The sequence below is a fragment of the Triticum aestivum genome, chromosome 4A, assembly GCF_018294505.1.
Source record: "Triticum aestivum cultivar Chinese Spring chromosome 4A, IWGSC CS RefSeq v2.1, whole genome shotgun sequence".
Classification (NCBI taxonomy): domain Eukaryota; kingdom Viridiplantae; phylum Streptophyta; class Magnoliopsida; order Poales; family Poaceae; genus Triticum; species Triticum aestivum.
This window is the reverse complement of record NC_057803.1, coordinates 742739729-742753395: the sequence shown is the minus strand read 5'-3', so window position 1 is coordinate 742753395 and position 13667 is coordinate 742739729. Positions and strand designations below refer to the sequence as shown.

General features: G+C 44.0%; 2 protein-coding genes across 2 annotated transcripts; one reads left to right on the top strand and one right to left on the bottom strand.

Annotated features, from left to right (window-relative positions):
• Positions 1 to 46: 46 nt before the first annotated feature.
• Positions 47 to 3708, top strand: LOC123088521 (disease resistance protein RGA5). The gene is made up of 3 exons (XM_044510725.1): positions 47 to 1159; positions 1414 to 3355; positions 3496 to 3708. Exons 1-2 carry the CDS (start codon positions 318 to 320, stop codon positions 3338 to 3340), a joined length of 2769 nt encoding a protein of 922 aa, XP_044366660.1. The 5' UTR covers positions 47 to 317; the 3' UTR covers positions 3341 to 3355; positions 3496 to 3708.
• A 4837-nt stretch (positions 3709 to 8545) lies between these two features.
• Positions 8546 to 12897, bottom strand: LOC123088518 (probable leucine-rich repeat receptor-like protein kinase At1g35710). Its single transcript, XM_044510724.1, has 2 exons — positions 9683 to 12897; positions 8546 to 9165 (listed from the first exon to the last, which is right to left on the bottom strand). The coding sequence occupies exons 1-2, from the start codon at positions 12861 to 12863 to the stop codon at positions 8819 to 8821; spliced, it is 3528 nt and encodes a 1175-aa protein (XP_044366659.1). The 5' UTR covers positions 12864 to 12897; the 3' UTR covers positions 8546 to 8818.
• Positions 12898 to 13667: the final 770 nt, after the last annotated feature.

Below are 13667 nucleotides of genomic sequence, written 5' to 3'. Positions count from 1 at the left end.
TTGAAGAGTTAAAATGACAGAATAAAAAAAAAGTGAGCCAGCCCAGAGGTGGTATTATTTCTCACGACACTGGTCTTCTTTTATTCAGCCGCAGCCAGATCCACCACTCTCCCCTCCCCCAGATCCCTAAATCCCGCCGCCGCCGCCAGCGCCGCCGGCCATAACATCCCCTCGCCGTCCTCCCTCGATCCCCAGACGCCGCCTCGTCCTCGCCCTCGCTCTCGCTCTCGCCCCCTCCCCTACCATAGCAGCGGCAGCTCGCAGCCTCCTAGCGCCGGCTGTACCGCTCCGACCTCAGTGCCGCCGGCCCGCGAGCCATGGATCTGGCGACGGGGGCCATGGGCAGCCTCCTCCTCAAGCTCGGCGGCCTCCTTACGGACGAGTACAAGCTGCAGGCCGGAGTCAAGGAAGACGTACAGTACCTCAAGAGAGAGCTGACAAGCATGTACGCCGCCCTCCGCAAGGTCGGGGACGTGCCGCGGGACGAGCTCGACGTGCAAGTCCAGCTCTGGGCCGACGACGTCAGGGACCTCTCATACAGAATGGAGGACGTCGTCGACAAGTTCCTGGTGCGCGTCGAGGGCCCCAAGGCTTCTTCCGCTGCCGCCGACAAACCACGCAAGCTCAAACGGCTCATGGAGAAGATGGGCGACCTGTTCACCAAGGGCAGGACTCGCCACCAGATCGCCGACGAGGTCAAGGGCATCAAGGCCCGAGTCCAGGAGGCAGCTGACCGGCGTGATAGGTACAAGGTCCATGATGTGGTTGCTAGTCCAGCAGGCTCAGCAACGGTTGACCCTCGCCTGATGTCTCTGTATAAAGATCGGAAAGAACTGGTTGGCATCGATGAGCCGTTGAGCAACCTAACTGAGATGCTGACTGAGGGGGATACTGATGTGTCCAGGCAACTTAAGATAGTTTCTATTGTTGGATTCGGAGGTCTTGGCAAGACTAGTCTTGCTAAAGCAGTGTATGATAAGCTCCAATGGCAATTCGATTGCAGCGCTTTTGTTCCGGTGGGACTGAAATCTAGCGTGAAGAAACTTCTCAATGACATTCTCTTTGAAATCGACAAGCAAAAGCATCAGGATTCTATTTTATCTTCATGGGACGAAAGGCAGCTCATCGACCAACTCAGAAGATCACTGGCGACCAAGAGGTATGCACCCTATTACTCCAATCCAGTTTTAAAACGAGAAATTTTAATTAAACAGAACAAGGGGACGGCCACATGATTTCTCTCCTGCAACTATCATTTCACTATTTCTTTATTGGATAATGCCTATTTTACATTAGGTAGTTGTCATGCAAATGCATCCCCTTTTTTCCCTGGATATTTTAGATGCTTAATTAGGCGCCTTACCAAATAGTTTCACTAATTAATTACGATTGTTGCATTTCGGATGCGGGCAGGTACTTCATCGTGATTGATGATATGTGGGATACAGAAGCGTGGGAAATAATCAGATGTGCTCTTGTTGATAATAATTGTGCAAGCAGGATAGTCACAACTACTCGTATTCTCGAGGTTGCGACAAAAACCGGTGAAGTATACAAGCTAAAACCACTTTCTCATGATTTAGCTGAGGAACTATTTCATACAAGATTGTTTGGTGGCAAAAACAAAGGCGCTTGTCATCAGCCAGCAGAGGTATACGAGAAAATGTTGCATAAATGTGGTGGTGCACCGTTGGCTATAATCACAATGGCTAGCTTGCTTGTTGGTAAACCAGTGGAGTTTTGGTCTAAGGTGTACAACTCAATTGGTTTTGGAAATGAAGATAACAAAGATGTCCACAACACGAGGAAGATACTTTTATTTAGCTACTATGATCTTCCTTGCTATCTAAGGACTTGCTTATTGTATATGAGCATATATCCAGAAGAACATCTAATCGAGAAAGATAGTCTGATATGGAAGTGGGTTGCCGAGGGTTTTATTCATGAGGAAGCAGGGGTAGGATTATATGAGATTGGTGAAAGATATTTCAACGAGCTGATAAATAAAAGCATGATACAACCGGTAGATTCCCACCCGTATGATCGCACCATTACAGGTTACTACGACATCATTACGGGTTGCCGTATTCATGATATGGTTCTTGACATGATCTGTCGGTTAGCAAAGGAAGAAAACTTTGTCACTGCATTGTACAATAATGAGCAACAAGCATATACAGTACATGACAATGTCCGTAGGTTAGCTGTTGGAGACAAAAACTGTCTGGCTAACACATGTATGCCACAAGTAAGGTCATTTAATGTCTTGAGTACCGATGTTAAGCTGCCATCGCTTTCATGCTTTCAAGTTTTACGTGTCCTAGCTCTAGAAGGTGATACCTCTTCTGAACATGACACTACTTGCCTTGAGCATCTTGGAAAGTTAGTTCACTTGAGGTATCTTGGACTAAGGAATATAAATATCAGTGAGCTCCCAAAGGAAATAGGAGATCTAAAATTCTTACAGATGTTGGAGATGAAGGATTGCAACAAACTACTGAAACTGCCACAGAGTATTGGTCAATTAAGTCAACTCAAGTGCCTGCGTGTTTACGCGGACCGGTTTTCGATGCTGCAATGTCTGGAAGACACAGCACTAGACTGGATCAGAAACCTGACATCTCTGGAAGAGTTATGCTTATTGAACGTCAGTGAGTCCTCAAACTTTGTGAATGATCTCGGAAAGCTGACAGAGTTGAGGAAGCTTTGCATTGTATCTTTACGGTTGAAGAGTGCGAGCTTGATAAAAGATTGGGAGGAGTCTCTAGCCAAACTGCAGAAAATTCAGGTCATAGACATTGGTTGGTTTATATATAAAGAAGAAGGTGATGCCACCTACTGCCGAGAAGGCTATGTCCCCCCTCGCCAACTCCGTGTTCTGCATATGCAGTACAAACAACCTGGGCTGCCTATAAAGATTAGTCCATCTCTTCAACCAAACCTCTCCCACTTATCATTACAAGTGAATGTTCTAGATGTGGAGATCTTTGGAAGGTTCCCAGAGCTCGTTACTCTCCAGCTGGATGTGAATACTTATCACTATGATGTCACGGGAGCTCCAGGTGCATTCCCCAAGTTGAGAGCTTTCAAGACGGACGGAACGCCCCGTTTCCTTGGAGTAATGCCAAATCTTGAATATCTCGAGTTCGTCGTCTCAGTTATGGACCTCAACACTAAACCTGACTTTGGTAGCTTGGTGAATCTCCCTATGCTTCGGAGAGTCGTAATTCTAGTATGGTACAACTTCAATGAATTCGATTCAGAGAAGGCTAAGGATGTGGTGAGGGAGGCAATCTTTTCCGGCCCCAGTGGTTTCACATTTGAACTGAAGACGTACTAAGCAAGATAGCTTGGGGTAAGTACCTCTTCTCCATGGGAAGCACATGGTTATTTCTGTCTCAGGCTGAACTAATGTGTAATATCTTCTCTCTCTCTCTCTCTCTCTCTCTCTCTAGATATATACGTTCTGTGACCATTATTCCTTCATATATGTAGGTTGGCAGTGTTAGCAAATCATCGCAAAGAAGAAAAAAAAGGCCGCAAGCGACTTGTGCAGCAAATGTTAGCAGCTGGAATATCACATAGCTAGTCATTGGCTCACCGAAAAAACCAAAAAAAAGTTTCCTTTTTTAGTTGTAGTATTTTAGTGCCATGTTGCCTTATTCACTCTCGAGAAAAAAAAGTTCTACAAAAAAAAGGTTTCAAATACACGAAGGGATGTTTCATCCTTAACTATGTCGCTTGGCTATCTATTTGAAAAAATCCTAGTTTTTGCCCCAAAAGACACATATAATATATATGTTGTCTTCTGTAGGAAGGAAAAAAAAGGAAAACAACAAAAAAATGTCTATTTTCTTTACAGCAAAGGAAAAAAGAAAACCATAAAACAAAGTCTGTTCACTTTGTGGCTTGCGTGGTGTTTTGCTTACTTGTTTATTCATGAAAAGAAAAGCACAAAAAAAGGTCTTGGAGTCTTGCAACCATTTGCTTTGTGTGTATGTGCATGTGTGTCTTGTTCTTTGGTTTTGGGGGGTTCGATGTTTATAGAGGGGGGCGGGGGTGTAACTCCGCCTATGTTAACATGATGTTATGCTTCATGTTGCATAGCCGGTCCCAAGCCCGGAAAAGGAGGAGGGGCCAAACTCTACTTATTATGAAATGGTGTGACCCTTTTTTGTAGCCTTTGCTCTTTATTTTCTTAATCAGGTATGTAACATTCTAGTTTGGTATATAAAGTTCTGCAAGTTTGTCTACTTTGGAAACTCTTAAGGGCTTATTTATAAATGAATCATTCCCCAAGGAATGAGTATGGGCATATTTTCTTTGTAGGTTTTCTCTACCACACAAAAATTGTTCATATCTTGGAGAGAGCATCTCAACCGGGCAAATTTTTGGTATGTGCAGTACTCTCAGGGGAAAAAACCTTGTATCGTCATCTACTCCCTCCGTTCGGAATTACTTGTCGCACAAATGGATGTATCTAGACGTATTTTAGTTCTAAATACATCCATTTCCGAGACAAGTAATTCTGAACGGAGGGAGTAGAAAATTAACTTTATGATCATTTCTCCCTCCAAAAGGCTTTATGAGAGGTTAGCTGCAAGCTACATATTTCATCTTGCAATTGCCTCCTTTCTTTGCAGAACCAGAGCATGCATGCATGCCGCAGGTTTCAGTTCCCTCCTTTCCAGGCACTACTTCTATGGAAGTGGAATGAAATGTGTATGTTGCTTCCTTCTCCGGCCCTCTGGCTGCCTTTCCTTTTTTCCTTTTGAGTTTCATTTCCATTATGGTTATTTTTTTTTTCAAGTGTGCAGTTATAGATGTAATCCAGTTTGCCGATGCGAACTGGTTGCCATACCCAGCTCAGAGATCTAATAGGCAAAAAAACTCTCAGGTATGCCATGTTCACTTTCATCAGAGATACATGCGGGCAGTTTATGTACGAGACTTATGCACCAGAAACAGTCTGACAGCCAACTGTCCATAGCTCCCATCCCAGTGCAGCTCGATTTACAACTTCTTTTGGACTATGAGCATATCTCGCCAGCAGAGTTGTAGGAACCAAGTAAAGAGTAAAGGTTCTGTGACGCAGAATGCTCCTGAAAGTGGAAGGGCTTGTCTGGGGAGAGTTCTAGTAACCAAGTAAAGGGATCCTGTTAAGGAGGATCATCCTGTAACTCCTGGCTTGTCTAACAGTTATGATTCACATTCTGCAGGGTGATGAAAACTGGTTGCAAATTGAGTTTCATTCCTACAGCAGAACGATGGTATAGTAAAATGTGATGGCTGATAGGAGTTTCTGCTGATTTTGGTGGGCACCGGAGAAGTTGAAGGAAAAAAAAAATACTCTTTTAAATTCCTAAAAAGGATGAGAAAAACACTTCTGAATTTCCAAGTAAACTGCTAGCAGCCATCGGAGCCGCTTGTGGAGGTGCATCGGTGTCCAGTTCAGTTCTCCTGTCACCTTTTAGGCTGTGATCATTGCTGTGGCCTCACTATGTCCCCGCGGTGACCTCCTCTTCAGCACTGTCACAGATGTGCAATACAAACTCTGTTTGAACGAGGTTTGGAATGCTGACACAGTAGGTACAGTCAGAAGGCGTCCACACAAAATTCCAGCAGCTGGCTAGCCATGCTCATCATATTCTGTAACAAAAAGATAGGGATGTGTAAAGAGCAGTTGAGGTACAAGAAATTTCATATGAATATGACAACTTGTGTCTGGTGTACTCTGGTTGTGGTCGTCATGAAACCACTAATTGAGAGTTTGATTTCCTTGTAGATTGAAATGCCCATCGAAAATCTTTAGAACAAATGCCTATGGACAAAGCTGTGGAGACGCTGCTGCGGTTGGGTCTGGCGATTGAGCTGCCAACCAATGACAGGACAGCATGTCCTCTGTAATAGTTCTTCCATGTTCAAATGCATACGAGATTCTCAAAAGCCGTCGGAAATTCTTAGCATAGCTCTCAGCAGAGTTGTAGTAATAACTAAGTAAAGAGTAAAACATTTTTATGGGGAGATTTATGCTGTATGTTTTGCATGGTGATGAAACTTGTAAATTTAAAATTGGCATGCTACGGATTGACGGTATAGTCAAGTGTAGTGTGATATCTCATAGGAGGAGCCACTGCTTATTTTGCGTGATCTCTCCAAGGTGTACACTTATAATCCTGTGCTGCTGCCATCTTAGTAGCACTTGCTCCTGTCATTTCGGGCGATCAGTAACATGTTGCTACTTGAGACGATAACCGGCCAACTGATGCGCATGTCCTGTCCCTCTTGTTCTTCTCGTGCTGCTTGTGAGGCTTACCATATAGCGATGGTCTTCCCTTGACGTGCGCCTTCCCAAGCGCCAGCAGGGAGATGCATGCATGCAATGCAAGGGACACGGCGGCGGTGATACTAACCCCGAAGAGGACACCATGCATGTATGATAGCAGGGCCATGAGCCCATGACCATGTGAAGCCGAGCTTTCTGCCGCCTCCCAAGCTGCAGCCAGTAGTGGCCGGCCCGCTCGTCGTCCCTGTCCACGTCTCAGATTGGCGATCTGTTATCGACAGGGAAATGATATGTTACATTCGAATTTTGAAGTTCGGAGTGTAAGTTTTTTTTTTTTGTGTGTGTGTGTAACGATCAGTAAGAACAGTGTGAAAATTTAGAGAAAGAGAGACAAGTGTGTTAGTGCTATATTGTGGAAGATAAGAGGAAGTCCACCGATAAGGTTGGCTATGCGCAAGATGAATATTTCCACTGCAAGTCAACCCTAGCTTGTAGCTACGGATCCAACACTTATAGATCAAGCTGCGAGACTTATAGCTCAGGGACGGGATGGCGCCATGGCAGGAACCTCAAGATATTGACAGTTTTACTGTTCGTTTCTGAAGAAAAACGCTTCGCTCCTGCTGTCAGATGTTGATCGAACGACTGCATACTGACTGCTTCGCTCAGGAAACGAAAACTGAGATGAAGACGAAAACTGAGACGGAAACTGTATCTGTGGTTTTCAACCACAAGCTAACCGACTTGATTGCTAATTTGGTATGGATTATTTTCACGCATTCACGGCTGAATTCTTCTTCGTCTCTAGTTACTGCTCATCTTGATACTAGCTACTTGGTGGCTAGTGTGTGTGCCAGCCAGTAACATAAGCACAGCCAGTAACGAACAGCATAACAACAAGAGGGACATGACATGCAGCATATCAGTCCCTCATCGGCCTCTTGGCTTGTTCCTGAGCGTGAAGTCAGAGCTACAACGTCGCGGGGTGGCATGCTCAGGCTCTGTTGGTTCCAGGCATGCCCCTTTTCTCTTGTGAGGCTTGTTATCCAAGTCGGAACTGCCTAGTACTGGATGTGTTGTGGTTGATTATTTGGCATACGCCGTAGGATTCTCGTGCTTCGTCCGGTCTAAGGGTTCTTGATTGGTCGTCTGTGTTGAACCCAGGGTCACTTCTCTGAGAGCAGTGATAATGATGACGCTTCGCAGGCATTGTCGATGGTGTTCCCCTTTTCGGTGGGGTGTGCGGGTCGTGTGGATAGCTAGGTTGGCCGGGTACCTTACCTTGTGAGCATGTTGTGATGGTTTTCGCCTGGTTTTCCGCTACTTAACCGAGTAACCCTCTTCTTTCTTTTTTGAACTTGGACATTTCATTCCATTAATCAACGTACCGAGCAAGGTGGCTGGCAACAGAACACTGGGCAAAGGTAGGGACATGACCTTCTTCTTTATTAATAAATCTAGATCTTTGGGGCCAACTTGAAAAACAAGATACAAGTGCATGTTAGATCGGTTGGATGCTACTGTTGTTTGTGAGATTCATTTCCATTGTTGATGATGGTGGCTCCGTTTCCATTATTGATAACTAGCCGAACGCAGAAAATAATTGAGGTACTGGTTGTCTTAGATTCTTTCAAGGAAGTGATTGGCTTAGTTGGACATGTACAATGTTTTAAATAGCGGGTTATGCCAAATAGCAGCAGTCCTCCAAATCAGCTATAGCGGGCTAATAGCAGGCTATAGCTGGCTATTAGCGGACTATTGTACATGAGCACCATTTTAGCGGCACCTTGCTCAAAAAGCTATAGCGGGGCTGTAGACGGCTATTTAAAACATTGCGTGTAACGCAAGTGACCAATGGGTATACTTATAGGACCACATTAGGGGATCATGTTTGCATGGAACGATACTAGAGGACACATGGATTATTTGCAAATGATCTTGAAGAAATAGCAGGAGCTCAGTTTGCTACACAACTATTTCTTTATATGTAACTAACTGCCAACCAGTAACTACTAATCACACATTGTACACCAGTACAAAACATGAGGGCAATACAGAAAACAAACTAGCACCATACAGACTAAGTTATGTATCACCGACAATTTCTACATAATAAAATGGAAGAGAAAACAATGTGCTAATTAAATGAGAATTCATGACCAAGGTTTTGGTTACCGAATGGGACATTTTTTTCCGACGGGGACCGGTAAACGTGGTTACCATGGTTACCACAAAATTTCAAGCAAACTTCGAACGAAATTTATAATTCAATTTTGGATTCAATTTTCTTCAAAATAGGTATAGATAGCACTTAAACTTATATTTATCATAAAAGAGGTACTAGCTCAGTGGAATGTTGTCTACGCGAGTGTTGTGAGGTGTTACCATACTTTACTGTACATTGAGCGTTTGAATTCAACAAATTCAAAAAATGTGATTCTTTTTTCTCGAAATGGCCATTTACCGAGGGGGGCCGAAATATGTGGTAACCACGGTAAATCTTGAAATTTCGAGCGCTAACCAAAACCCTGTTCATGACCAACAAGCAGGGATGATAATGTCAACATGGAGATAATCAAGATCGTTAGCAGGTCGTTCAGCTCTTGACAACACCTTGGCCACCTGCTGCATTGTTGGACGGTGTGATGGATTCGGTTCTATGCACTGAACCGCGACCGTGACCACTTTGAATATTTCACTTGTGATCTCAACTTCAGGGGGTGGAAGCCGTGTGTCCAACAAATTCTCAAGTAATGTGCTTCTCTTGTCCATAGATGAAAGATAATCACGTGGATGATGTCCCATAAACAACTCTAGAATGAGCACTCCAAAACTATAAACATCACACTTCTCTGTCACCCTTGTTGTGTATGCAAGATCTGAAGAATCATCAACATTGGAGAGTTAATCTTGATAGTTATATAGTACTGCAATACACGTTTAATTAACGCACACGAACTTAACTTCGGCATTTCTTTGGAGTAGAAAATGAAAAACAACCCTTAACAGATTGGATGGGATGCATGTGAGATCCACTTGTATATATAGCTAGCTATTTGAACTTTGGAGACGGAATGTGTAGAACTGTATTGAAAATACTGTCATGTAACAAAAGGCATAGCTTCCAACTATTTAAAGTGCCAATGTCGCATCAATATTATATGAATCGTATAAACTGATAAGCTAATGTCTGCTGCAGATTTAAACATGTAGTCCATGAGGAGAGGATGGAAAAAAGCAATATAGAAAATATATAGTGGTGTGGGGTGCACAAGGTTGATAACTAGTGTAGTGCATGCTAATGTACATTGTATAAATTATAGACAAATGGAGAGAGAGCTATTTCTTCAACATGATAAGTTTATTGATGTAACCAACACAGAGTTATAAGTTTACCTGGAGCAAGATATCCTTTTGTACCAGCAAGACTTGTGTAGTTCGATGCTTCCACGTCTAGTATTTTTGCTAGACCAAAATCCGAGATGCACGCTTTAAATTCCAATTCAAGCAAAATGTTGTTGCTTGTTACATCTCTATGGACTATCGGCACGAAACAATCATGATGTATGTAAGACAAAGCATGAGTAACATCACAAACAATATTTAACCTCCTCGTCCAATCCAATTCAATTGCAGTTTCCTTGCCCTTCAAAGTTGCTGCTAAGCTACCTCTATCCATGTACTCATACACAAGGAATCTTCCCTGAGTTGCAGAGCAGTAACCAAACAACTTTGCAATGTTGCGATGTCGAACATGCATCAAGGCTTGTATTTCTTGGTTAAATTGCACATCATCTTCCGTCATATGGATCTTTTTCACTGCAAATAATTCACCAGTTGGTAACTGAGCTCTATAGACAGATCCATTCCCTCCCGTTCCAATGCAATGAGAGCTGCTGAAATTTTTTGTGGCATCAACAATTTTATTGTACACATCTTCCCCATCAAAATTCCAGACGGAGAACATGTTGGTTTGTTGTACTTCATTTGCAGTTCCTGTCCTTGGTTTTTTCTTTTTGCATTGCCATGTTACTACTGCAGTCATAAACACAAAAGATACAACAATTGGTATAATAGCTAGTAAAATAGCCCCAGACTTTTTTCCTTGTTCACTACTTCGAGGAAGATCACAAGTGGGCAAACCTTTCACAACACCACACAATTTCTTATTATGCCGGAACCATTTGATTGGAGCTTTTTCGAAGAACCTAGTATGTGGCAATGGTCCTTCCAATTTGTTGTATGACACATCCATGGATAGGAGACTTGTCATGCTTTGAAATGATGGTGGAATGCTGTCATTCAGTGCATTGTGAGAAAGATTCAAGGCTTCAAGCATACCGAGACTTCCTAACACACTTGGAATATTGCCATCAATTGAATTGTCACTGAGATCCAACAGATCTTGTAGGTTTACCAACATTCCTAGTTCAATAGGAATTATACCATTGAGGTGATTATGGCTCAACTTTAGAAAGTGAATCTTTTGGCAGTGTCCAATTGAGTCTGGTATCTGCCCAGTTAGGTTGTTTGATGATAAATCTAGATACTCCAAGTTGTTCATTGATCCAATTTCGTGTGGCATATTTCCCCGCAGTAAGTTGCCGGAAAGGCTCAAATTGAACAACATCATTACATTACCAATTTCCGGTGGAATCTGTCCTTCAAGCTTGTTTGATGAAACATCAAGTATCCCTAGCATAGATAATTTCCCTATGCTTGATGGTATTACTCCAGTTATATGATTGTTTGAGGCACGTAGCACAGTAAGTTTGTAGCACTCACCCCAAATATGAGATAATTGGCCAAATAGTTTATTCGAACTGATATCAATATAGACAAGATTTGGATAAGATCCCATCCCGGTGATATCTCCTTCAAGGTAATTCTGTTCAAGTCGAACCCTAACTAGGCTTGTACAATTTAGCAAGCTTGATGGCAATGGTCCAACCAAGTTGTTACCAACAACGACTAAATTTTGTAGCCGACCTCCCACACAAAGTCCAGATGGCAAGGAACCGGAGAGGTTGTTGAAAGCAAGGTCCAACTTAACCAAACTCATTAACTTGCCAATTTCTTGAGGTATAGACCCTGAAAGTTGGTTGCGATAAAGGTACACGAGAGTGAGTTTTGTCAAATTCCCTATGGTGATTGGGATAGAACCTGTGAGTGTGTTTTCTTGAAGTGCCAAATTCTCTAAGTTCACAAGGTAACCCAATTCTCGTGGAATTTGACCAGAAAGTTTGTTTTTCCAAAGGCGCAAGAAAGTGAGTTTGGTCGAATTACACAAATTTCTTGGAATGGAACCTGAGAGTGTGTTGTTGCTAAGATCCAAGCCCTCTAAGTTCACAAGGTAACCTAATTCTGGTGGAATTGGTCCAGAAAGTCGGTTCTGGAAAATTTGCAAGGTTTTGAGTCTTATCAAATTTCCCAAGCTGTCTGGGATGGAACCTGAGAGTGTGTTTTGGCTAAGATCCAAGACCTGTAAGTTCACATGGTAACCTAGTTCTCGTGGAATTTTACCAGAAAGTTGGTTCTGAAAAAGGGACAAATAAGTGAGTTTTGTCAAGTTCCCTATAATTATTGGGATAGAGCCCGAGAGTGTGTTGTTGCTAAGATCCAAGTTCTCTAAGTTCACAAGGTAACCTAATTCTCTTGGAATTTGGCCGGAGAGTCTGTTGACCCAAAGACGTAAGATAGTGAGCTCAGTTAAATTACCTAAATTTCTTGGAATGGAACCTGAGAGTGTGTTGTTGCTAAGGTCTAAGTCCTCTAAGATAACCAGGTAACTTAGTTCCCGTGGAATTTGCCCAGAAAGCAGGTTCTGAAAAAGATGCAAGGTGGTGAGTTTTGTCAAATTTCCTAAGCTGTTTGGGATGGAACCTGAAAGTGTGTTTTCACTAAGATCAAAATCTTCTAAGTTTACCAAATAACCTAATTCTCTTGGAATATTGCCTGAAAGATTATTTTCAAAGAGGTTCAAGGTGGTGAGTTTTGTTAGACCACCTATGTTGCTTGGGATTGAGCCGGAAAGATTGTTACTAGACAAATCTAATGTAACTAAGTGCCTTAGGTGGCCTATTTCAGAAGGGATGTGACCAGCTAAGTGATTGATTGACAAATTGAGGGTCACAAGATTACTGCTCATTTTGCCAAGGTGAACTGACCCTCTTATCTGGTTGCCTTGCAGGAGAAGAGCTTGGAGCTCTCTGAGGACCCCAATGCCAGGAGGGAAGGCCCCGGCAAGGTAGTTGTGCGAGAGGTCAAGGCACGTCAAGGTTGTGAGGGCCGAGAAGTTGAGGGACTCTAGCGTCCCTCTCAGCCGCATCCCCCTTAGAGAGATGCCGCTGATCGCCGTCTGGCGCCAGCGTCGGTGCGCTGTGCACCTGACTCCGAGCCAGCTGCAGGGCGCGGACATGTTCTCCCAAGACCGTAGGGCGTGCTGGCTTTGGTTGCTGAGGCTGGCTTTCCAGACGAGGAGTGCCCTCGCTTGTTCTCCGGGCACCGGCGCGAGCGCCGTCGCCAGCAGCAACAGTACGGTGAGAGAAGCGAGCACTTTGGGTGGCTCCGTCTCCATGACGAGGATTTTGGCTGGATGGAAATGGCTCTGATGGTTGTGTCTTGTGTGGGCGTTGGTGAGAGCGTGCAGCACGTCTATTTAATATTTAGAGCTTGCAGTAGGCTAAGTGGACGGGGTAGGTAAAATGCTCGGAGTATGCGGCTGTATCTTGTGGAGAAATATATCTTCTCAGTTCCCACGGGAGTTTTCGTAGGAAGACTAATTGCACCGAGCGTACGTCAGATTGGTCTTGACACTTACTGCTAACCACAGCCTCGGCATGTGCATTCACATTGCATGAACGTGTAGCGTGTTGGAAACGGAAAGGTACGGTAACAACATCTCAACCACTATTCTCATCCCCATTTGTGCTCGAACACGTGTCCTCCATGTCGGCATCGTTGTCAAATGGAGTCCTCCATGGCAGCGGGCTCGGTGGCTTCAGTTACAGCTGACAGACGGAGAATGAAGGCACAATGCAACAGTCAAGGAGGAGTGTCCTCGACGATGAACCACGCATAGGTGGTGTGGAGTGACCTTGGCCGACGCATCCTCCACCCCCTGTCGGTTTGACCATCGGGGTATATCATCCCCAATGGTGTAGCGGCGGTGTGGTGCCATCATGGGCTCTCTCGGGGAATCGACGGACGTGAAGAAGGTGAGAGAGGGAGATGCTAGATATATGGAGGGGGAGGGTGTGTATAAGAGGCGTCGGTGCATGAAAGCGTGTGGTTTTATAGGGCTTGGGTGAGACGAGAAGGTAGGCGGCGATGCCCGGAGAGAGACACGTCCAAGGAAGCGGCATTGGCACAGCTTGGCGCC